General features: G+C 43.3%; 6 protein-coding genes across 10 annotated transcripts; 4 read left to right on the top strand and 2 right to left on the bottom strand.

Annotated features, from left to right (window-relative positions):
• Positions 1 to 1,807: 1,807 nt before the first annotated feature.
• On the top strand, positions 1,808 to 13,661 carry LOC6503034 (mitogen-activated protein kinase kinase kinase). Of its 3 annotated transcripts, XM_032453025.2 has the most exons (11): positions 1,808 to 2,212; positions 2,370 to 2,864; positions 2,995 to 3,647; positions 3,714 to 3,880; positions 3,938 to 4,113; positions 4,376 to 4,396; positions 4,673 to 4,849; positions 4,913 to 5,030; positions 9,963 to 10,428; positions 10,488 to 10,945; positions 11,001 to 13,661. In XM_032453025.2, the coding sequence occupies exons 2-11, from the start codon at positions 2,607 to 2,609 to the stop codon at positions 11,963 to 11,965; spliced, it is 3,459 nt and encodes a 1,152-aa protein (XP_032308916.1). In that variant the 5' UTR covers positions 1,808 to 2,212; positions 2,370 to 2,606; the 3' UTR covers positions 11,966 to 13,661. The 3 variants fall into 3 exon arrangements, with proteins under 3 accessions (XP_032308916.1, XP_032308914.1, XP_032308915.1); XM_032453023.2 differs by lacking the exons at positions 9,963 to 10,428; positions 10,488 to 10,945; positions 11,001 to 13,661 and adding an exon at positions 6,240 to 9,543 and having other exon boundaries at positions 1,809 to 2,212; XM_032453024.2 differs by lacking the exons at positions 4,376 to 4,396; positions 9,963 to 10,428; positions 10,488 to 10,945; positions 11,001 to 13,661 and adding an exon at positions 6,240 to 9,543 and having other exon boundaries at positions 1,810 to 2,212.
• Positions 13,662 to 14,258: 597 nt separating this feature from the next.
• On the top strand, positions 14,259 to 16,914 carry LOC6503036 (odorant receptor 7a). 2 transcript variants are annotated; one of them, XM_001963330.3, is made up of 2 exons: positions 14,259 to 16,018; positions 16,837 to 16,914. In XM_001963330.3, exons 1-2 carry the CDS (start codon positions 14,822 to 14,824, stop codon positions 16,912 to 16,914), a joined length of 1,275 nt encoding a protein of 424 aa, XP_001963366.1. In that variant the 5' UTR covers positions 14,259 to 14,821. The 2 variants fall into 2 exon arrangements, with proteins under 2 accessions (XP_001963366.1, XP_044572809.1); XM_044716874.1 differs by lacking the exon at positions 16,837 to 16,914 and adding an exon at positions 16,452 to 16,696.
• A 166-nt stretch (positions 16,915 to 17,080) lies between these two features.
• Positions 17,081 to 18,707, top strand: LOC6503037 (gastrula zinc finger protein XlCGF26.1). The gene is made up of 2 exons (XM_001963329.3): positions 17,081 to 18,007; positions 18,067 to 18,707. The coding sequence occupies exons 1-2, from the start codon at positions 17,229 to 17,231 to the stop codon at positions 18,644 to 18,646; spliced, it is 1,359 nt and encodes a 452-aa protein (XP_001963365.2). The 5' UTR covers positions 17,081 to 17,228; the 3' UTR covers positions 18,647 to 18,707.
• LOC6503068 (protein BRAWNIN) lies at positions 18,680 to 18,903 on the bottom strand. Its single transcript, XM_001963328.4, has one exon. The coding sequence runs from the start codon at positions 18,901 to 18,903 to the stop codon at positions 18,718 to 18,720; it is 186 nt and encodes a 61-aa protein (XP_001963364.1). The 3' UTR covers positions 18,680 to 18,717.
• Positions 18,680 to 19,511, bottom strand: LOC6503066 (small integral membrane protein 4). Of its 2 annotated transcripts, none has more exons than XM_001963327.4 (3): positions 19,414 to 19,511; positions 19,066 to 19,340; positions 18,680 to 19,005 (listed from the first exon to the last, which is right to left on the bottom strand). In XM_001963327.4, exons 2-3 carry the CDS (start codon positions 19,217 to 19,219, stop codon positions 18,920 to 18,922), a joined length of 240 nt encoding a protein of 79 aa, XP_001963363.1. In that variant the 5' UTR covers positions 19,220 to 19,340; positions 19,414 to 19,511; the 3' UTR covers positions 18,680 to 18,919. The 2 variants fall into 2 exon arrangements, with proteins under 2 accessions (XP_001963363.1, XP_032308938.1); XM_032453047.2 differs by having other exon boundaries at positions 19,403 to 19,417.
• On the top strand, positions 19,465 to 21,277 carry LOC6503038 (AP-3 complex subunit mu-2). The gene is made up of 6 exons (XM_001963326.4): positions 19,465 to 19,596; positions 19,660 to 19,747; positions 19,803 to 20,128; positions 20,188 to 20,347; positions 20,405 to 20,857; positions 20,924 to 21,277. Exons 1-6 carry the CDS (start codon positions 19,562 to 19,564, stop codon positions 21,107 to 21,109), a joined length of 1,248 nt encoding a protein of 415 aa, XP_001963362.1. The 5' UTR covers positions 19,465 to 19,561; the 3' UTR covers positions 21,110 to 21,277.
• The last annotated feature ends 2,962 nt before the right edge of the window (positions 21,278 to 24,239 follow it).

The following is a 24,239-nucleotide window of genomic DNA, read 5'->3' as shown; positions in this document are numbered from 1 at the left end:
AAAAACAACAACAACAACAAGAAAACTACAACTTGAAAATTTTAAAAATATTAATAAAATTCAAAAAAAACAAAAACAAAATACAGGAAACTAAAAAATTGAATAAAAAATAAATCAAAACTAAATTACAAAATGAAAACAAGCAAAAAATAATTAAAAATTAAATTAAAACCAGAACGCCCTCCTCCTCGCTTCTCAAAAGGAATACCTAAGTAGTAGAATAGAAGCTAAAATTTTACAAGTGTTTTAAAAAATATTTATTTAAATAATATATATTTATATTATTTATATTATATATTATATATTTATATTATATATATAAATAATATAAATAAAATCTGTCATATAATGAATGTAAAGGTCCTTTTATCTATTCCTTCTAAGAATATATATTTTTTTAAACTAAATAATTTCAGTTAAATCTTAATATTTTAATTCAAACCTCAATATTTTAATTTAAATCCTAATATATATTTTTTTATAAGAAAAATCCTAAACCCGCTGCCAGTGTGCTCTGCCGGCGCTGGACCATCGGCTGAAGGCAGCGCAGCAGCCGAAAGGACACGACCCGGACCGAGTCCTGCCGAAGCCCAGGGCAGCGAAGGGCTGCTGCGGGTGTGGTGGTGCCGGAGCGGGTACTGATTTACAAAACACATGGCCTGCGAAGCAAAAACCCACCCACCCATTGAGGACCAGCAGCCACCCGGTCACCCCCAACCCATCCACCCACTGACAGAAGGGCGCGTGGCGAACGCCCGATGAGATTCTGATTGAGATTCAGCCCCGGAGAGAGAACAGGGAGCGGTAGAGAGAAGGACACCAATTGGAGAGGAGAGGCGAGAGAGCTGAGGCCGGGCCGGACCGGACCGGGACGGGCCGGGCGGGGGTGGGCTGCGAGGATACACAGCGGACGAGGGGATACGGCTGGCGGTGCAACAGCAGGAGCAGCAGCTGTAACGGTATCCTTATGTCCCCTTTCCGGACCACCCCCTCAGGGCACTCCCCTTCCCCCTCATGACCAGTTTTCTGCACAAAACATGCGCAGCACGAAATCGCTAAAAAGTCACAACGGAAAACATATGACAGTGACATTTCATTTGCAACGTGATTTTAAAAAAATTCTCCCATAAGGTAATTTATGAAAAAAAGTAGAAAAGAAAATAAATTACACAGAAAAAGGGGGGTTTCTTTAGAAAAAGTCTGAAGGACTCTACTTGCAGGACTTAGATTCCGAGGTAGATCTTAGTTAAAAACCATGCTTTAGATCCTTTTTTTAAGACAATACTTCATTATTTTTTTAAGATATATATTTTTATTTCAATTTCCAAAACATAAAAATCTATTAAAATTTTTCGAATTAAACAAAAATTGCTTTCCTAAAAACAAGTTTCTATTTAAATACTTTCATAAACTTAAAACTATTACAAATATGATTAAAAACAACATAAACCATTTATTTATAACAATCTGATTCACATTTTACCTTTATTATTTCATTCCTTTTTAAAAACCCGCGCCAATTCTATGTAATCGATAAATTGATAAGTCCACAAGCGATAAATACCACAAGCAAACGAAAATTAAATATTACCCAACACTATTCAAAGATTTTCAAGTAAATTCAAGGCAATAACTTCATAGCTCACAGCTTAAGATTCCCTTTTACTAACTAAAAACATGTAAAATAAATTTAAATATAAAGTTAATTAATATTTTAAGGAATAGTTAATCCCCCCACTCTAATTAAATTATTTTTAATACCAGGGCCACTGTGAACTATCGAATGATGTTCCGGTGCGGAACTAGTTGCGCTGCTCGGTCCAAAGACCAGTTCCAGTGCGAACTGGTTCCGCTTTTGAACAACTCTAGTTTTTTTTATTGGGCTATGTTTTAAAAACATATGCGGAAACGAAAATCAATACACGGCCAGCGAGGAGCAGTACGAACCGATCGGTAGGGATATCAGGATACGGATACGGATATAGCGCAGTCGACAACAACAGCAACTGGGACTAGTGGCAGAGGCAACAGCAATAGCAGAAGAAGCAGAAGCAACGGAGCAGCCACAATGGTGTGTTCGGTGTCAGTGTGTGTGTGTGTTTTGTATCGTGTTGTCTGATTTCTCGGACGGATTTGGATTTCATTTGCGTTGGTCATTAAACGGCGTCCTCATCGGCCGTAAACACCGCCACACCACCGTCTTGCACAATCCGTGAGTACTGAACCGCCCCTCCTAGCCCATCCCACCCCCGCCTCTACCCCTGATCTTGTATCTGGAAACTGAACCCGCCCCGCCACCCTTCTTCCGTCCCATTTCTCCTTGCAGCTCTTCTTTCTTGTTTTTTTTTTTTTTTTTTTTTTTTTATCAGAAAAGAAAACCAACAACAAGAGTGGATCATCATCGCAGTAGAATAACAAAGACGTTTGGGATTTGGAGCTGGATCTGAATCTGAATCTGGATCTGTGGACAGGGGAGGGGGAGAGGCGCCTTTTCGCCATCGATGTCACCGCATTTGAACCTTTGATGCCGCCTGCCACCACCTACCACCGCTTGCCCCGAACAGGATATCACACGAAAAGGATAAGGAGCCGGAGCAGCCACAGCCATGCTCCCCATTAGCGAGGAGCAGGGCCAAAAGTTGGACCAACACCAGCTCCAGCACCAGCAGGAGCTCCAGGAGCCGACCAACGGCCTGGACGACACCGATGTGGGCAATGGCAGCCTCTGGACGGCCCTCTACGACTACGAGGCCCAGGGCGAGGATGAGCTCACCCTGCGACGCGGCCAGATAGTCATCGTCCTGTCCACGGACAGCGAGGTGTCCGGCGACGTTGGCTGGTGGACGGGCAAGATCGGCGACAAGGTAACTATATATCCACTACGCATCCGCCTCAATGATTAATTCATCAAATGGCAATCAAAACACCTGAGCTCAGATTTCCAGTTAGTGAGTCAATGGGGAACCTCTCTCTCATATTTCTTCTGCTTGCCAGGTGGGTGTCTTTCCCAAGGACTTTGTCACCGACCAGGATCCCCTCCAGCTGAACGTACCATCCGCCATCGGAGACATCCAGCCGCACGAGATCGAGTACGAGGAGCTGGACATCAAGGAGGTGATCGGCTCCGGTGGCTTCTGTAAGGTGCATCGCGGCTTCTACGACGGCGAGGAGGTGGCCATCAAGATAGCGCACCAGACGGGCGAGGATGATATGCAGCGGATGCGCGACAATGTCCTCCAGGAGGCGAAACTCTTCTGGGCCCTGAAACACAAGAATATCGCCGCCCTCCGCGGTGTCTGCCTGAAGACGAAGCTCTGCCTGGTGATGGAGTACGCCCGAGGTGGCAGCTTGAACCGGATACTGGCCGGAAAGATCCCACCCGATGTCCTTGTCAACTGGGCGATCCAAATAGCGCGCGGCATGAACTATCTGCACAACGAGGCGCCCATGTCGATCATACACCGCGACCTCAAGTCCTCCAACGTCCTCATCTACGAGGCCATCGAGGACAATCATCTGCAGCAGAAGACGCTGAAGATCACGGACTTTGGCCTGGCCCGGGAGATGTACAATACGCAGCGGATGAGTGCGGCGGGCACGTACGCCTGGATGCCGCCCGAGGTGATCAGTGTCAGCACGTACTCCAAGTGAGTCCACCACCCAAGTCCTTACTCCAATCACTCTAATGATTTCTTTCCATCCCCCCGTTTCAGATCCTCTGATGTTTGGAGCTATGGTGTGCTGCTCTGGGAACTGATTACCGGCGAGACGCCCTACAAGGGATTCGATCCCCTGTCCGTAGCCTACGGCGTGGCTGTCAACACACTGACCCTGCCGATACCAAAAACCTGCCCCGAAACCTGGGGAGCTCTCATGAAGAGTGAGTTCTTGAAAGGATTTCCCTTCAAAAAATATTAATAATTGTGTCTCTCGATAGGCTGCTGGCAAACGGATCCACATAAGCGACCTGGATTTAAGGAGATACTCAAGCAACTGGAGAGCATCGCCCATTCGAAGTTCACGCTGACGCCGCAGGAGTCCTTCCACTACATGCAGGAGTGCTGGAAAAAGGAGATCGCCGAGGTGCTGCACGATCTGCGCGAAAAAGAAAAGGTATCCCACGGTTGCCAAACTACTTCCAAGTAGATCTCCAGTCTCTGAGTTTCTCTAGAATCTATAGATCGTTGGCCTTAAGCCCTTTTCTGAGAAAAGAATACCATTTCCATTCCATTTCATCCTTCTCCTTGATCCTTCTACTCTGGTATCTCTACTCTCTCTCTCTCTCGGTCGTTGATATAAAATTCTAATAATTTGGTTTATACTTTCTCTCCTAAAAACCAAAAATCAAAAACCAAAAACCAAAAAAACTGAAAAGCGTTTCCAAACCATCGAAGAGGTAAGCGCGTCCAACAGGTCTCCTCGATTTCCTTGAGTTCCTTGAGTTCCGTTTTTTTTCGTTGCGTTATCCTTTCTTGCTATTGAGTTCTTCCCTCCCCCGCCCGTTTGTTTATACTTTTGTGATTGGATGAACTACTGCCCTCCGCCCAAACACACACACACATAGCTCCCACCTCAAGCTGCTGCATGGTTTCTAGTTAATAGAGTTCCTGGTTCCTAGTTCTCTCATCTCCTTCTTCGAAACTGATCCTTAATCCTCTTCGCTTATCTGCAGGAATTGCGCAACAAGGAGGAGCAACTGCTGCGGGTGCAGAACGAACAGCGGGAGAAGGCGACTCTCTTGAAGATCCAGGAGCAGAATCTCCGGGAACGCGAAATGGAACTGATCGAAAGGGAACTCGTTATGATGCAGCCGGTTCCCTCGAAGCGTAAACCCAAAAAGGGCAAAAAGGTGAGCCTATTTTGGGGGATAATCTCTCTTAAACTTTGTACTAATTTTAGTTACTTCTTCCAGCATAAACCTCCTTTACAAATATCCCTGCCGACGGGCTTCCGGCACACCATTACGGCCGTACGCGACAAGGCCGAGCAGCCCGGATCGCCCTCCTTCTCTGGACTGCGCATTGTGGCACGTGAGTAGCGCCTCCATTCGGGGGCTGGTGTAGCCTTGAGGGGCTTAAGTTCATTATCTCCCTGGCCTGGGATTATCCCGAGATCATGAGATTAGTTTGCAGATTAGTAAGAAATTCAGTAATGCCTCGATGAGTCACTGGCCAGGGTGCAAGTGCAGTCATTAGTTTAAGATTATCTCTAAGATGATTCTTATTTAGAACGTAATTATTTCCTACTTTGTTTTAAACTATTAGCTATGAAGATGTAAGCTTTAAGACCTGTGAACCCCTTAATCTACTGTTTGATGCAGCTTCTATAGGACCGTTGCTTAAAACTATTAGCAGTATGACCTTGTTTGGCCAAAAGCTACAATAATTAGCACCATTTTAAAGGAAATTAGGTTATTACTTTAAAAAAATGCTTAGAATTCTTTATAACTTTGTATAAAACTATTTCCAAGACCTTTAACCCTTAATCTCCTGTTTGGTACATTCTCTGCAAAACTTTTTCTTCAAATTTTAACCAGTAAGACCTTGCTTGCCTGAAAACTACAATAATTAGCACATTTTTGTAGGAAACTCATTTTCTTTGAAAAAATCTTTTAATTTTCGTATTACATTGTATATAACTATACCCAAGCCCTCTGAAGCCCATAATTTCATGTTTGATGCATTTTTTATGAGACCGTTTCTCTAACCCGTGACTAGTGTGGCCTTGCTTGTCCAAAAGCTACAATAATTAGCACCTTTTTTGTAGAAAGTCATCTTATTATTTGAAAATAGCTCACAATTTAATTTGTAACTTTGCCAATTAACACCTTTTGGGCTTTAAAGTCAAATAGCAGATATTTTTTGGCCTCTACAGGCTAAACTACACTCATGAAACGCACTTTACTTTCAATTAATCATCTGGAAGTGCACTCTTGGGGATTTAATTAGACGGAGATAAGATTAGAAAGCGAAATGAGGCCATCCGAGTTACCAGAAATAGGTGATCCTGGTCATGGCTTAGGAATGTGCTAGAGTGTTAGATTATTTTTGTATTTTAGTTAATTATTAAGTTGTTTTTTAATGGCTTTTTTTGGCGTTGATTTATTTAATTTTTTAAGACATTTTATTGATTTATTTTTATTCTTTTCTTTTGTTTGTTTTTTTTCTTCTTTTATTTCTTGATAAAATAATTTAAAAAATGGTTTAAAAAATGCCAAAAAAATAAAAATAAATAATTAGTAACCGATGGCCTCAAGGGCAAGACCTGGGGCCCCTCCACGATGCACCAGCGGGAGAGATCCCTGCTTCCCAACCAGCTGGGCGGCAGCCAATTGCCCGAATGGCCAGCCCAGACTTCCACCCACTCCAGCTTTAGTAAGAGTGCTCCAAATCTTGACAAGAAGCAACAACAATTGCAACAACAACAACAAATGCAACAACAACAACAACAATTAACGCCACCAGCTAATTTGGGGGCATTATGTGGTGGTGTCGTTGCAGCTGTGGTTGGTGGAGCCGGTACAGGTATACCATATTTTTTAACGCGCCCGCCACCCATCCACCACATGACTACCACCACCACCACCACTACAACCAACAACAACAACAACAACAACACCACCACAGCCACAACCTGCTCCTCCTTCTCCTCCTCCAACAACAACAACCACAACAATTCAAGTCACTCCGCCAACAACAATCAACAAAATAATAATAATAATAATAACAATAATCAAAATAATAATAATAATAATAATAATATAAATATTAATAATAGTAATCAAAGTAATAGCCATAATAATAGTAACAATAACAACCTCAGCCACACTAACTCGAACGCATCACTAGCCAATGGACGAAAGAACTCCAACAGCAGCCAGAACAGGCTCTACCATCGGGCAAGGAGCCAGGAGTACGGCCTGGATCATCATCATCCCACGTTAACGATCTCCGACGATAGCTCGGAAACGGACACGGTCACTGGGCCCATCGGTTGCTTTCCCTTCCTCAAGCCAAGCGGGAATCATTCGTCGTCCGGATCGGCGGGATTTGGAGGCAGTCTGGGGAATAGTCCGGCCGTGGGACGCAAGAAACACTCCCTGGACAGCAGCCAGAGCAATGTGGTTGGCGGGAATCCTGGAGGAGGAGGAGGCAACGGAGGAGGCGTCGGTGGCCAGCAGCATCTACTGTATCCACCGCCCTCGATCAGTCTGGCAATGCCACCCGCCTATCAGCTGCCCCTGCGCTCCTCGGAGGACAACAATACGTACGATCATGCCTTCTACCGGGACGTGGTGAAGAAGATCGATGCCAGCGGGAAGAGGGTCAACTCCAAGTCGAGCGGTGACCTCACCATGTACAGTTCCAGCACACGGCTGACGATGGCGCGGGACTATGAGGATGCGGAGGAGGCCTTCGAGGGCGGTGGACGCTTCCAGAGGAATGCCTCGGGCTCCCAGTTTCCGCGACACTGTTTCTTTACGCGGCAGGAGGGTGAGCCCTTGGATGTGGGCCAGGATCTGGACGACGACGAAGAGGAGGAGGAGGATGAGGACGCAGCCTCTACCAAGGAGCCGCAGCAAGTGCGCCAGAACTCCACCACATCCCGAAAGAGCTCAGTGACCTTTCAGAGTGTTAGCTTCGAGGAGCCCAACACCTCCATTAGCTTCGCCACCTACCGCTCCACATCCCCGTCTCTGTCCTCCTCCTCGCACTCGGCCTCGACGTCCGCCTCCTCGGGACCCGGTGGCGTCGGCGGCGGTGGCGATGTCCTCAACGGCGGCTATCACATCCAGGAGAACTCGATCCTGGCCAACCGTCGGATGCTGGACGTCCAGCCGCACCCGGATGTCATCAGGATGAAGGAGACCCTGCTGGCCGAGGAGCAGCGCCAGTACAGCAAGAACCAAAAGAAGCAACGCCCCAAACAGATCACCAAGTCCAAGTCGGTGGAGACGCCCAATGATCCGAACCATTCGCACCATCACTACCACCACCATCATCATCATCCGCATCATCATCGGTCCACCAGCAAGATCCAGTCGCTCCTAAATCTCTTTACGCGCTCCCACAAGAAGAAGAACTACAGCAAGCTGGCGGAGCACAATATGGCGGGCATGGGCGTGGCCGGTTCGGAGTTCGGAGCCATAGATCCCTACCAGACGGATCATGGGAGTCGTTCTTTAAAGCGGAAGAGCAAGAAGAAGCAGACACAGTCCTGCGAGCAATTGGAGAGGTGTTAGAACGTGTTGGAACATGTTTGATCATAGTTTGACATGTTTGACTAGGTTTTGAACATGTTTGAGCATATTAGAACATGTTTTAGCATGATTGATCATTCAGCATCTGTGAACATGTTTGAAAATGTTTCGATCATGTTTGAAGGTGTCTGAACATGTTTAATCATATTTGAGTATGTTTTATCATGTTTAATGCTGTTTGAGCATCATATTTGATCATATTAAAGCATGTTTGAGCATGTCTGAACATATTTGATTATGTTGAGGCAAATCTGATCATGTTTATTCATGTTTGAATCATGTTCAATCTTATTCAATCATGTAAAATCATGTTAAATTATGTTCAACCTTGTTTATTCATGTTCAATCATGCTAAAATCATGATAAATCGTGTTAGATCCTGCTTAGCTGCTGTTGGAGTTGGCCCATTGTTTTATATTAAAACCCTAGACTAAGCTGAGTGACAGACAGCAGCCAAGGACACTACAAGGACCTCCCATCGGGGGCCGCCCCCAGTCTAACAAAAAAACTACAATTTAAAATTTAACCGAATTGTTCCTAACGAATGCAATAATTTACTCGATAATTGCCTAATTAGTCCAGTGATTTGGTCCTGAAACAAGATATATACGAATATATATTCAAGTCGGGGATAAACTAACAACTTTTCACCCAAAAAGTGTGCATGAGGAGCCAATGGCTAAGTTAAAAATAAAAAACAAAAATATTCAACTAAACCATATAGAAAAATATGAAATAGTTGAAAAATAAACCCATTTTCTTTAAGATTATAATGTTTATGGGATGCTGCTCCATACATTAATATAAAATATAAAATATAATATATAATATATAAAATATAAATAATATTTAAAAAGTTACACAACAACAATTACAATACATCTTAGTTGAACTAAGTTTTTAGTTTTTTAGGCAACTGATTTATTATTATTTTTAAAGAAAAGCCTGCAATTTTTTTTGTTTCTGACTCTTAATTTTTTCAAAATTTTTTTGAATAATTTTTAATTTCTTGTAATTGCACTCCATTTTGGTATTTTGAACACAGTTTTATTTTAAATAATATTTTTTTACAATATTATGCAATTGGGTTACCCCTTTTTAATTTATTTATGATTTCTTTGACGAGAAAAACGCAAAAAAAAAACCTGTGATCAAAAAAAACAATGAAAACTAAAAAAAAAAATGGATAAATTTTTGTATTATTTTTATGGAAAATTCTTAAAAAATGTATATTTATAAATTATAATATATTCAGTTTACGATTCTGTTCTTTTTACGTTTAATTTTTCGATTTCATTTCAATAATGTACTTTGTATATTAATTTTTTTATTATTTTTTTTTTAAGAAATTAAATCTAGAAACGAAAATTCGACAATAAAAACAAAAAAAAAATAAAGACAAATCAGAACGGTTTTTAATAATTATTTTTTAGTTTTTAAGAAAAAGTTTTTAGTTTTTAAATTTGGTTTCTTTCAAGTATTTCTGTCAGTGCATTAAAACCTAACCTAAAAAGTGAAAGTTAGAAAAAGTTAAGAAGTCTAGGTCCTGATCCTGGTTCCGGGATGGTGTGTGGTGAGGTGTTGCCTGCGGTTACTAGTGATCCCCCCAAGAACTCCTCCCCCCCCCAATGGACCTACCCCCTTTAGAATCCTCTCAAGTAACTAAAAAATGTCTCCATTGGAATGCTGCTCCGATCATCAGGCTACCAGGGCAGCGGGAAGATGGAGGACTGGCGTCCGGGAGCCAGCAACATGCCCATCATGTCACCGTCGCCCTACCTCCTCAGCCGCTTCACCAGCAACGTGCCCCTGCCGACCCTGTACGCCGGAGACTCGGCCCGGAAGCCGAAGCTCTCCGTGATCGAGCTGCTCCTCTACAACATGGCCTCCCTGCTGGCTGGGGTGGCGGCTGGCTACGATGTCCGGATGTCCAATGTCTCGCCAGTGCATCCCACGTTGCTGAGCGAAGTGCCGGCCCTGAAGGCGGCGCCCAAGGCCACCAAGCTGGTGGAACTGAAGGAGGAGGAGGCAGCGATAGTGGAGCAACCCCAGCAGCAGCTCAGGGATCAGGAGCAGTCACTGGAGACACTAGAACAGCGGCAGCGACTGGAGGATGAGCAAAAGGACCAGCGGGACAGCACTCCCCGAAAGGTGGTTCCCCAGAACAGGTAAGAGTTGGACAATCCTTTCATTTCAAAGACTAATCCTCCTCCATCCCAACCCACAGATTCCCGGGAATGGAGACCACGGTCAGCAAGTCACAGCCCACGTCCCTGGCCCGACGCATCGGCGGCAGTCAGCCGTACTACACGCCCGTTCAGAGGACTCCCCAGCACCAGTTGCACCACCATCAGAAGCAGCAGCAACAGCAGCTCCCACTCCACCACCAGCCACCGGCCCAATCCACGCCAGCTGTGGCCCAGAATCCAGCCGGATTGGTGAACCTGTACGGTGGCACGAATCCGCCAACACCATCGCCACGCCGGAAGCTAAGCAACAGCTCCTTTGGGAATCCAAATCCCACTCCAAGCACAACAGCGAATCCCAATCCCCAGGCGGATGTCTTTGAGGAGTTTCGGGTGGGCGGCGGCATTGGTCCTCCGCCACTATATGCCCCGGCGGACTATCTCCGGAACGGGCCCAGTTACTCCAACGATGGCGGAAATTACAGGAACGGATATTTTGGTAAGGGAATTTGGCCTCTAATCCTCTCCAGAAATCTAATCACATATCCTTGCAGGCTCCAACTACTTCCCGTATCGGCCGGAGTTGAATTACAGCTACGAGAGGGACTGCAAGTCGTATCCGGACTACTCCTACGACTATAATCACCGACTGCCGGACTACTACGACTACCAGTACGAGGCGCCGATGGTGCAGGTGCCCGTGCCGGTGCCGGTTGCAGTACCTGTTCCAGTGGTATCCCAGACCCGGACACCGCCACCCCGAGTCCCTCAAATGGGCGTCAGTGCGGCCGGCCATCGACGCACACCCTCCACGGTTTCCAACAACTCCAATGTCCTGCTGGAGCACGAGGAGCTCCTCTGCTACGACTACAACAACCTCAATCTCAACACGGACTACGAGAGGGACAGGGAGCGGGAACGGGAGAGGGAGAGGGAAGCAGTGGCTCCGCCCACCAAGCAGGAGCTCTACGCCGGATCCCCGAAGCTATTGAATCGCCTGATCCACAGTCCTCTGCCGATGACCAAGAGCAAGTACGCAGTCACCCGGCCGGCCAGTCTGCCCTTCGAGCAGCATGTCCTGCCCATAGGATACCAGACGAATCAGCCGGCCCTGGCCCCGCCACTGGCGACCACATCCGCCTCCGTGAACGCCTCGGCGGCCGCCAAGCTACGCAGCTCCCTCAAGAAGTACAATGGCGGCGGGGGAGGTGGAGGAGGCGGTAATGGTTCCGTCTCCTCGCAGCAGGGCACGCCCACCAATCCCACGCCCCCCGACTCCCTGACGAGCGACGACAGCTCCTATCTGAGTGCCAAAGAGGGCTCCATCGGCTCCCAGCACAGTCGGGTGCGCTTCAGCCCGGAGGCGTATCTGGACGCCAATCCCCTGCCCTCGCTCTCCCGCCGGATGACGGCTCCGGCGGTCCACCAATCCCAGCAGCAGCAACAGCATCAGCATCAGCGCCGCCAGCGTCAGGTTTCCAGCGGCAGCACGCCCTCCCCGTCCGCCTCGTCCTCCTAGCAGGCGCGTCTGGCGCTGACGCTTCAGTTGGCGCGGAGTCCGGGAGCGGACATCAGTGGCCTAGTGGCCTTGGGATCAGCAGGAGGAGGAGGAGCAGCTGCATCAGGAGCTGGAACAGGATCAGGACTGGCACTTCATCAGCAGCGGGTTCCGTATCGCTGGTATTCCGGAGCTCGCCGGTCACGGTCGGCGCATTACGAGTACCGCCTGTGAGTGAAAGAGAGGGAAGCCGACCAAAAGAAAAGAGATGGCAATAGGAGAGTTATGAGAAGAGCTTTCGGGGGAAAAAATAAGAGATCCTGTAGAAAAAGGACATCTTTAGGAGGTTTTCTTTTAGAAGTAAAAAATATAAAAATTTAAGAGCCCGGAAATTAACAAAAATTTAAGAAACTAAAATTAAAAAACCTAAAAAATGCAAAAGCATTAACAGAAAAAAGCAAAAATAACCTTTCATGTGATCCTTAAACACTCCAGGAAGCTAAAAATAAAAAAATAGTTAAAAAATAGGATTTAAAAAAAGAAAGAAAAAGGAAGAAACTCACAGGATAGTTAAAATCTAAAATAAAATATAAAAACTCTTTAAAAAAAATTCAAAAATGAATAATATTTAAAAAAAAAGAAAGAAAAGAAATCAGAAAGAAAGCAATGACAGGACAGAGCTAGAAAAATCAAAAAGGATCAAAAAGGGAAAAGGACTAAACCAGAAACAAAAAGGAAAAGAAACTAAAAACAAAGACAAATATCAAAGTAAAAAGTAAAAAGGAAGAAGGAAAATAGAAAGCAACCAAAAAAGTGAGCCCAAGGAATTCCAGAAATAATTATAGAAGAAAAAAATAGAAAAAAAAGTAAAAAACTGACAGAAATCCAAATCAAAGCAGACGTAAAAAAATGTAAATAAAATTAGTCAAAAAAAAAGAAAAAAAAATAATATATAAAAAATATATAAAAAATAAAATAAAATTCAATGTTAATAAGTAGCCAACGAATAGACCAGAAAACCAAGCAAGAGCGGCTGTTTTTGGAAAGAGAGTTTTTGAAATAATTGAAAATATCATGATCCAGAAACAGCCCCATTATAGCATTATTATATATAGTATATATATTATATATTTGCTAACCCCGACTTGTGCGATTTGCCTTAAAAATGTAGAGTGAAGACTTCACTAGTTTTGCCTGATAGCCCAACACAACTAACAAAAGATATATATCTTCGATCCTATGTATAATGTAAAATATTTAACAGCCAGCTAGCAAGCCATTAAAAAAACAACAGAAACAGCAACAACAACAAGAACAAACAATAATTATTAATAATACTTAGTAATTCCAAAAACATCCAATCATCCCAAAAAAAAAATGAGAAAAAATAATAAGTCAGTTGTAAGCTCCATTTTTAAGTCTGAACAAAAAAAATGTTTATATATTCATACATATATATATAGTATATATATATAGTATATAGTATATCTATATATTTATAGAAACTTAGATATAGAAGCGATAGAGGAAGCGTTATAAGTTATATAACCCCCAAGATACTAGCTCTGAATTGAAATAACGGTATAACTTAATGATCGATTTACAAATACTTATAATGGATATTATATAACGCATATATCGAAGCATATTGCTAATGTTTTTTCCAAAAAAAAAAAAAAAAAAAAGCAAAAAGAATTTCAACTATTACCTTAAAAATCACAAGCATATAACCCATATACATGAAAATACTGCTACTTAAATGCTTATTATGTAAAAAATTATATATATTCGGGATATATTCAGAAACTTAAGAGATATTATATTTAAAATTTAAAAAAATTTAAAAAACAAAAATATTTTTAAAGAGACGTTTTCGAATAAAGAGCTTTCGACTTTTTCCCAAGCTTTCCACTCGAAAGCTTTTGAATATATCCCGTTAGACGAGAAGAAGAAACTGTATAACATGCCCGGACATGTTCGTGCACAAAAGAATATACTGAAATACCAAGTTAGATAAAGAAAAAAAATACCAGAAATACCAAGCAATATAACCAAAACAGTTGACCTTTTTACCTTTTTAGCTTAATTGCATTTGCTTGCATTATTTATTAATTCTAATTCTAATCATATATATTTTATTTATTTTTTATTATTATTATTTTTTTTTTATTTGGGGTGGCAAGGGGGGGGGATTTTTTCAAGGACGAATAAATAAATAATCGACAGACACACAAATATGCAATAACAAAATGCTGCTTGTGACTTATGTTATGTACAAATTAGCAATAAAAAAAATTAAAAATTGAGGATTCATTTAAAAAAAAAAACATTCAGAGACCAAAATGCGAAATGAAAAAAAAAACTATTTTTTATAGAAAAAAAATATGATAATTGATTTTTAATTGGGGGAGGGTATTTAAAGGCTTAAAGACTATATCTTTAAGGTAAAAAATAAAGGTAAGTTCAATGACCAAAAAAAAGGGTGGTTTTCATTCTTTACTTTATTTAATTTTTTTTTCCCCCTTCTCATACTAATTAAATTTTTTTTTAGCTCTGAAACCCCGGAAAACCATTCAATAGTTCCCATGTTTACCTTTTCTTATTAATTATTTATTAATTAGGGGGGGAACTCATATCTCTTCCCAACAGGACACAGGACACAGGCCACAGGCCACAGGACAATTAGAAAGTTTGTTTGGCAATTAAATTAGCAATTAAGAATTAGAATTACTTTTAAATCATTTAGTGAACTAGAAATGCAAAAACAAACAAATATTTTTTAAGCAAAATTATGAACTTGACCTTAAAAGGGGGGGACCAGGTTTCTAGGATAAAAGGACTAGTGTGCTCTGTCAGGACCTCAAAAGTAGAGCAGCCATGAAGGCAGTTGGTTGGAAAACACAACCAGGAACCGACCAGGAACCGGAAACGGAAACGGATGGACCTCCTCCATTACCCGAATCCAAGGAATGTTTTCGAAATCTTTTCAACTGTTTCTACGCCCTGGGGATGCAGGCTCCGGATGGCAGTCTCCCCACCAGGAGCAGCACCTGGAGACGCGTCTACAGATGCTTCTCGGCCGTGATGTACGTGTGGCAGCTGATCCTGGTGCCCACTTTCTTCGTCATCAGCTATAGATACATCGAGGGCATGGAGATGACCCAGATCCTGACCTCCATTCAGGTGGCTTTCGATGCCGTGATCCTGCCCGCCAAGATTGTGGCTCTGGCGTGGAATCTGTCGCTGCTGCGGAAGGCGGAGTACTACCTGGCCCAGTTGGATGGCCGGTGCAGGGATGACGAGGAGTTCCATGTGATCGACGAGGCGGGAAGGTTCTGCAACCGGCTGGTCTGGTTCTACCAGATCTGCTATGCCATCTACTCCACATCGACGTTCCTGTGCTCCTTCCTGCTCGGTCAGCCGCCGTATGCCCTGTACCTGCCGGGCCTCGACTGGAGCCGCTCCAAGCTGCAGTTCAACATCCAGGCCTGGCTCGAGTTGCTCATCATGAACTGGACGTGCCTCCACCAAGCCAGCGACGATGTCTACGCCGTCATCTACCTGTACGTGGTGCGGGTTCAAGTCAAACTCCTGGCCAGGAGAGTTCGACAGATGGGAAGTGGGGATCCCCCGGACAGCTATCCGGATGAACAGCGGCAGGAGGAGCACTGCCAGGAGCTGCAGAAGTGCATTGTGGACCATCAGACGGTGCTGAAGCTACTCGGCTGTATCTCTCCGGTCATCTCGAGGACCATCTTCGTCCAGTTCCTGATCACCGCCGCCATCATGGGCACCACCATGATAAACATCTTCATCTTCGCCAACACCAACACCAAAATCTCATCGATCATATATCTGATGGCCGTCACCCTCCAGACGGCTCCCTGCTGCTATCAGGCCACCTCCCTGATGCTGGACAACGAGCACCTGGCCCTGGCCATCTGCCAGAGCCGTTGGCTTGGCCAGAGCGCCCGCTTCCGGAAGATGCTCCTCTTCTACCTCCACCACGCCCAGCAGCCCATCACGCTCACGGCCATGAAGCTCTTTCCCATCAACCTGGCCACCTACTTCAGTGTGAGTATACGAAAATATAGTCGTTTCATTCCATCCTTGAGATCCTTGGAGAACACAAGGATTCTCTTAAAATGGCTTCAAACTATAGCCATATCTTGGCCATTACTCATCCGATTCTTGAGAGGAATGTCTTAATTAATTGATTATTTTATTCTCTATTACTAATCTCTATTAAAAATCTTAGTAAACTATCATTTTTATAAAAAAAAATAGAAGAATAAGACTCACATAATTTAATTTCGGTGGAACTTCCAGTCTGGAACTATACATCTAACGGTACTTCAGGCTTGGAACGAACATTTGAATTAATATACGAATTTCCCTTAAATATACGATTTAAACCCTAACACCGTACTCAAACATAGAAGTAGAATAAGAAATGATTTGAAAACTATACTTTTTATGCAATTAAACATTTATTTTTTCATTTTAGCGAAAAATAGGATTTAAAACACAAGAAAGTGTTTTCCTGGCTCCAAAAACTAACAGTAACAAGAGAAATGCAATTACTTGTTTTTATTGACTTAAAATATATAAATATAAATAATAACAATCAAAAAGCAAAGGAACGAATCCGATCGCGTCGATGTAGATGAAAAGTGTGGGGCCAAGGATCCACTGGAATGGAGCTACTTCCGGGCCTTCCAATGCTAGTATTGGGTAACAGTTAACAGTGTTTGGCGCTTATAAGAATAGTTTTTAATAATTAAATTATAAAATAAAGGTTAACTAATATTAAGGACTTTGTGTGTCTATCTTCTTTTATTTAAATTATATTACAAAAAAAAATTAATTTTATATTGCATTTCTCTTTGCAGATAGCAAAATTCTCCTTCTCCCTGTACACTCTTATAAAAGGAATGAACTTGGGCGAGAGACTAACCAAAACAAATTAAAAATAAATAATTACTTTTTTAAATATCTAATATTTAGAAATTGATATTATATTTATTTGTAACATTTTTAGTCAAAAAATGAATCCTGTTGAGTTAGTAGGCAAAAAATGTAGCTGTGACAAATTATATTATAGAAATAAATTCAAAAACTAGTTTCAAATAAGTAAAAGTCCAATCGGATCAAAAGCTTGTTGCTCAACACTGTGCGCTCCAATTGGACATTGGCGCTTCCGTTATGCAACACTGCTCGAAGTTTGTTATTGTCCGGCTGATTTTGTTGTTAATTTTTTGTTTATCTCGGCCTGCAGGCCAAAATGCTGGGGAATCTTAGCCGCAAAACGGCGCCCAAGCACTGTCGCACTTGTCTGGTCAAACTGGACAAAAGTGAGCTAAAGGAACAGGACTTAATGGAGATTCCAATTAGCCAGGAGCTGGAAAAGCTACTTAACATTGATAATTGCATGGATAAAACGCCAGATAAGCTGCAGGAGGAGCACTGGTGGCCAAGGACATTGTGCGCCCAGTGCCAGGATACTGTCCAGAGCTTTGAAAAGTTTCGCAGGAAAGCAGAGGACTCCAGGCAGCAGCTGCTGGAGTTGCTGAAGGAGGAGAGTGAACCGGAAGACGAGGCGAGTGGGCCAGAGGAAGATACCCCAGATCAGGAGCCCAACTTCGAGGTGGTCTACGACCACCTGGAGACGAATCCCCACAACGAGCAGGACTCGTTGCAAAGCTCTGAGCCGCCAGAACCACCCGATCCCGACCCCAAACCGGATCCCATTGCCAAAAAGGAGGAGAAATCCCCGAGCAGGAGAACGAGAAACAGCCTGAAGTGCTCACTGTGCCGGCACAGCTTCGCCAATCAGCTCACCCTCTCGGCGCACGTCCGAAAGGTGCATGAGGGCAGCAAGCGACCGTTCCAGTGCGACAAATGCGAGAAGGCCTACAGTTTCATGGGCGGCCTGTACACGCACATCCGGGAGGTGCATGCTCCGCTGGAGCGTCGGCATCCCTGCGACCAGCCTGGCTGCGAGCGGGTCTACACCAGCCGGGTGGCCATGCAGAAGCACAAGCGCCTCAAGCACAATCCCAGGTGAGGATATTGTAGTTTTGATTCAATAGTTGAAGTAATCTTTATCCCATCCTTTGCAGAGCCCGGGATCTGGCGCGGAAATTCATCTGCGAACAGTGCGGTGCCAGCTTCAACCAATCCGCCAATCTCAAGTACCATCGACGCACCAAACACCCCACGGAGGACGAGGTGGCCGCCAAGGAGGGCGGCAGCGGGGAGCGTTACTTCTGTGAGCCCTGCCAGAAAGAGTTCCATTCGAGGTACACACTGAAGTATCACACCCTGCAACAGCACTCCGCCGGAGACGCGGGACAGGAGGCGATTCTGCCACATGAATGCCAGGTCTGTGGCCGCCGGATGGCCAAGAAGTTCATGCTGCTGCAGCACATGCTGATGCACTCCAGCGAGAAGCTGCCCTGCGAGCACTGTGGCCGGCAGTTCGCTCGCCGATTCGAGCTGGAGGCCCATGTGCGGGCGGTTCACCTAAAGCTCAAGCCCTTCACCTGCCGCCACTGCCCCGAGAGCTTCGCCTCGCGGAAAACCCTGCGCCATCACGAGTACATCCACACGGGGGAGAAGCCGTATGTGTGCGACACCTGCGGCCAGGCCTTCCGGCAGCAGACGTGCCTCAAGAACCATCGCAAAGTCCATGAAAAGTAGTCCATAAGTTGAATTTTAAACTCGCAACAAGAATTAACTTAACTAACTTTAGTTAAAAGAATTACAAAGTTTTATGTTGATTCTGGTGGCTTGGGATCTGGATGAGGGTCGTGGCTCTGCCGCTCCCGCTCTATATAGACGGGCAGATCCTCAAGCGGTCGGTAGTATAGATGCACTGCCTGGGAGCCGGCCATCATGGCCAGCATGGCGCTGCCGAGAAACTTCATGTACTGACCCCACGAGACTCCGGCGGGCATGATTGCTAATTTCTCTCTACTTCGAGCTCTGGTCCTGTCTTTCGTGCAAGTGCTGCTGCTCTTCAACGTAGTTCTTGGCCTGACGGCGCTTAAAGGTGCGATCTAAAAAGGATAAAGTCCTTGTTAGCAAAGAATTGAAAGAAAAACAAAGAGGACACCCACAGAAGTTAGTCTCTCCCACCGTCCAGTTGATCATGGAGAATTCGAGGCCGGCTCCCAATAAAAAGAAGAGCGGCAGGAAGCGGTAGACACCAAAGCGCTTCTTTCCGGGCCAACTGTCCAGGAGACGACGGACGGAGCCGCTGTACGGACTCATGTGTTTTCCGGTATTATATAATTGTGCGTGTCTTTCGGCCTCCTTCCAGGCGAAATGTGCAGGTGTTCCCTCTAACCGTTGTTGCTGTCACATGTGTCCTTTAATATTCTCAACGATTTACCTAAAATTCATGTAGTTTAGTATTTATTTCATTTAAAAATTCAAAAAATATAAAGAGGCTACTTGAAACCTGCCTCAGTGTTCCGATTCCAGTTTGTTCCGCAGCGAACAGCTGATTAGAGTGGTGCTCCCAGACCTATTGGATAGCGTTGCCAGACATAATTTTTTTTGCCTGAAGAAGAATTTGGAAAAATAGTAAACAATTTTTTTTTAGGCCGAAATATGATACACAGCCTGTTTATAGTCAACAACAGTGGGTAAGTGGATATTACCAGAGAAAAACTTAGCACTTTTAACCCACATCTGCCATCCCACACCAGCGAGGTGTTCCTGGAGAAGCACTGGCGTTCGGTGGTCTCTCGTTCCGTTTGCGAATATTTTCTGGACGCCCAGCGGGCCGCACCATATGTAAGTTACAATATGCCACGTATTGTGCTGATTTTAAACAACTCTTATCGTCTAGGATGTGCCCCCGGTGATAGCCACACCCCATTACTATCTCATCACAGTCCAGCGGGATGCTGTCTCCCTGGTGGCGGCCTGCAAACAGGAGGTTCCACCGCTCTTTGTCATCGAATTTCTCCACCGGGTTGTGGACACTTTCCAGGACTATTTCGGCGACTGCTCGGAGACCGTGATCAAGGATAACTATGTCGTGGTCTATGAACTGCTCGACGAGATGCTGGACAATGGCTTCCCGCTGGCCACCGAGAGCAACATCCTCAAGGAACTGATCAAGCCGCCCAATATCCTACGTACCATTGCCAACACAGTGACCGGCAAGAGCAAGTGCGTTGTGTCCCCTTTGGTTTGTCTTTCTTTTGTTTGATTTCTGCTTTTTCTTTCAGTGTCAGCACCATACTTCCTTCGGGTCAGTTGTCGGCGATTCCTTGGCGCAGGAGCGGTGTAAGGTACACCAATAATGAGGCGTACTTTGATGTCATCGAGGAGGTGGACGCCATCATAGATAAGTCGGGCTCCACGGTGTTTGCTGAGATACAAGGACATGTAAGTAAAAAAAAAAGATATACATAGAAATTGGTACAATCCTTCCTTCCTTTTCAGATCGATTGCTGCATCAAGCTGTCGGGCATGCCGGACCTCACACTTTCCTTCATGAATCCTCGTCTCTTTGACGACGTCTCCTTCCATCCCTGCGTGCGTTTCAAGCGCTGGGAAGCGGAGCGCCTGCTCTCCTTCATACCGCCCGACGGAAACTTCCGGCTCATGTCCTATCACATCAGCTCCCAGTCCGTGGTGGCCATTCCCATCTACATTAGGCACAATTTTTCGATTAAAACGGGGGAACAGGGCCGATTGGATCTGACCATTGGGCCGCGTAACACCCTCGGACGGTCTGTGGATAAAGTGAAGCTGGAGCTGACCATGCCGCGGTGTGTTCTCAATTGCCTGCTGACCCCGAATCAGGGCAAGTACACCTTTGATTCGGTGACCAAAACGCTGTCCTGGGATGTGGGCCGCATAGATGTTTCCAAGTTGCCAAATATTAGAGGATCGGTAAGCTTTCCTCATCATATTTTATGTTTCAAATATTAAACTAAGTGATTTTTATTAAATTTTCAGGTTTCCATTACGCCCGGAACGACGAACATCGATGCCAATCCGTCCGTGAACGTACAGTTCCAAATATCTCAGCTTGCGGTGTCCGGATTAAAAGTAAATCGCCTGGACATGTACGGGGAGAAGTACAAGCCATTCAAAGGCGTCAAATACCTGACCAAGGCGGGCAAGTTTCAGGTGCGAATGTAGGGACCTGCCACTACGTTCCGATTCCAGCTTTAATTAAGAGCTTACTTTTAAGTATACATAAATATATATATACATATTCCATTGTTATGTGTCATCCTATAGCCTATCCCTAACCGCCCCTATCTCAAGCATCTCTGTATCTATCTATCCATAAAAGTTAAACTCCAATTGTGGTTTCTAGAGTTGTGGGTCTTGGGCCAACGTCGCCATATTTTATGGTCTTCGAGGCGAGAATCGATGGGGAATGAAGTTGCAAGTATTCGAGTGGCGGCGTGCCATGACTTTGCCTTCGATGACTCTGCCTGGCAACAGCCATCCAGCCAACCCGGCCAGCCAAAGTAACCAATAAATTTAAATGAAAATGCAAAAACTTGATTTTGCAGGCCAACGCATTTAGCATACGAATCGTATGTATACATGTCTTTATGTACGTTCCAGAGGAGATTCGATAAAGGGGATAATACTATAAACTAAACACAATAAATCTATAGAGTTTAAAGCCTAAAAAAAAATAAAAAATTAAAGAGGAAAGTATATAATAATATTTTTTATATATTTTTTAAGCATAAGAGTCTCTACTGTATCTATTATTCTTCACCCCTCTGGCTTGTTATCGGCACAAATACAGCTTTTGCTGCATTTTTGTGTCTGTGGCCGAGAGACCGGTTTGTCTCTTGGTGCCCCTTCACTTAACCTCCCCCTGGTAACCCCCGCTGCAGCACAAGTCTTCTAGGCTTCTGGGTGCGGCGTGCAACGGTAGCAACAAGCGCCACCAAAAAACGACCATGGCTAGACATGTTATACACACACGTCGCCAGATCAGGCTCCAGCACCAAGCCATGCCCCAATCCGGAGTCCTCAACTCCACCAATAACCCATACCATACCAAACCAATTCAATCCGATTCGAATCGTATCGAAAAAAAAATGAAAAAGAAAAATAACTCATCGACGAGTGAGCGAAAAATCATTTTTCAAGCGTGGGAAACACTCGCCCAGTGCCAGGGGAGTGGGCGGGGTGGGCAGGTCTTAACAATTCGCCACACAGCATGGTGGCATGCCCCAAAAAAAAAAAAACTGAACTGGCCAAGAGGCGGTTTTTAGACGCTCATTAGCAGCGGGCGACTAAAAATGTGTTGCAGCCGCCAGTTTGTTGCCTAAGTCTTTCGTTCTGCCCTCCTAGGGCTTCCCCTCCTCTTGCTTCGCCCTTTGCTTCCTTTGACCCTATAGACTTTACACTTGTAAAAAATTGGTTTTAAAATTAGTAACAATTTTAAAAAAATTTTAAAAATGTTTATTCTTTAGTCTTTATATCTTTTTAACCATGTTTTCTGATTTTTTATTTCATTTTTGTAAATATTAATTTTATATATTTTTTTTAGCTTAAAATATAGATTTTTTTAAGTATAATTATGAGAACCCCTTGGCATTTAACTCTGGTAATTGATAGCACATTTCATATGCTTCAATTGTAAATGCTTTCCATCTCATTTGCATTTTTCAGAGCCCTAGGGAGAACAATTAAAAACTAGAATTCAAGTTCTCTAGAAAAGAAAAGGTTCGAAAAAGCCTATATCCTCTAAATTTGAAACTTAAACTTTTTTATAAAATTACAACCTAAATTTACTAACATTAATCTTAAAAAAAAAGCTTTTGTTAAAAAAAAAACAATTTAAGCTCCTAAAAAATCATCAAACCCTTAAAAAAAGGGTATCTTAAAAAATGTATCAACATTCCAATGCCATAAATGTTAATTTTAATTAAAATTTTTTCACTTTATTAACTAATTTGTGGAATTTAAGACTGATTTTTTAATGAACTTGGTGAATACCTGGAAATCACATATAATTCCCCTAAAAGTACATATTTTTCTTGATAATTATTTGTTCAGTGCATTTTCGTGCTCTGGTTTTGTAATTTTTTCCGATTTTCCATTTAACTTTAACTATTAACGTCTTGCTAAGTGATTTAAAATGAATGCAAATGGTGCTTTGCTTGCATTTGATCTACTTAAATATTTTAAAAGTTAAAAAAGGTTGGGAATTGGTTTTAAAATTGATTTTTTAATACTCTTATAGCGCTTAAAGTTTTCTAAAAATAATTATTCCAAAAATTTAATATTTTCATAGTTGAATACTTGAATATATATGAGATGAATAAAGGTTCTAGGCTCTTGAAATTCCATGCCTTTTAAAAATATTTATTAAAATGTATAAATTTAATAAAAATCATGTAGTTAAGTCTCTTGACTTTTAAAATAATATATTACCCCTCTACTTTATACAAAAATCTCTGTCTCTGACTTTATACAAAAATCTCTGTCACATTGAAGCTAATGGAGCCTTTTGGCCTAAAAAAATAGAGAAAAAAAAAGACAAATTCAAGTGAAAGACAAGCAACTAGAAACATGAATTTGTCATTAGCGGCAACAAGGTTGCTTCTCCAACTTCTAAAAAAAAATCAAAAAAAAAAATCATAAAAAATATACTGCAAGTCGTGCAATTGCCTTTGCTGTTCGATAATAATTTATGCAACTTGTCGTCAATGCACTAAACAAATGTTTGAACTCATGTTGTTAGCTTTGTTTGCTTGAATTGTGCCTTGTGCTTTGTTTGTTTGCTTTCTGATTGTTGTTTGCCCAACTTTGCGAAAGGTGTTATATGCCGGTCGCGTCAATTGGATCGTCCCACATGATTTCAAAACCATAAACCAGAGCACTACTACTATCCCCTCCTGTCCGTCCGGACTCCGGACACTCCCTCCCATGCAATGTCCAATAAACATTATTCGACTGCCGTCTGGCCAGCTAATTACAAATGCTGATTGTCTCGCTGCCTCTAGAAAAAAACAAAAAATTTAAAAAAACTTTGGGGGTATTTATGGGTAGGGTTTGGAAAAATGGATATAGGTTATCATATACGTAGGGAAGTGTCTAAAAATGGGGTTACCTAAGGGCTATGGTTGCCACAAAAACATAAATTTGTTGATTCATATTTCTACCAAATAAAAATAACTTACAAGTTTCTGAAAGTATAAAAAATATTACACATTTAAACTTCAAGTTTAATGTTTTATTTTAAAAATCTTAGGCTCCTTAAACCACACAGAATGGATAAACTTAAAAGAATTTA

The sequence above is a fragment of the Drosophila ananassae genome, chromosome XL (genome assembly GCF_017639315.1).
Source record: "Drosophila ananassae strain 14024-0371.13 chromosome XL, ASM1763931v2, whole genome shotgun sequence".
NCBI lineage: Eukaryota > Metazoa > Arthropoda > Insecta > Diptera > Drosophilidae > Drosophila > Drosophila ananassae.
The sequence above is the reverse complement of the archived record's forward strand: the minus strand, read 5'-3'. Positions and strand labels throughout refer to the sequence as shown.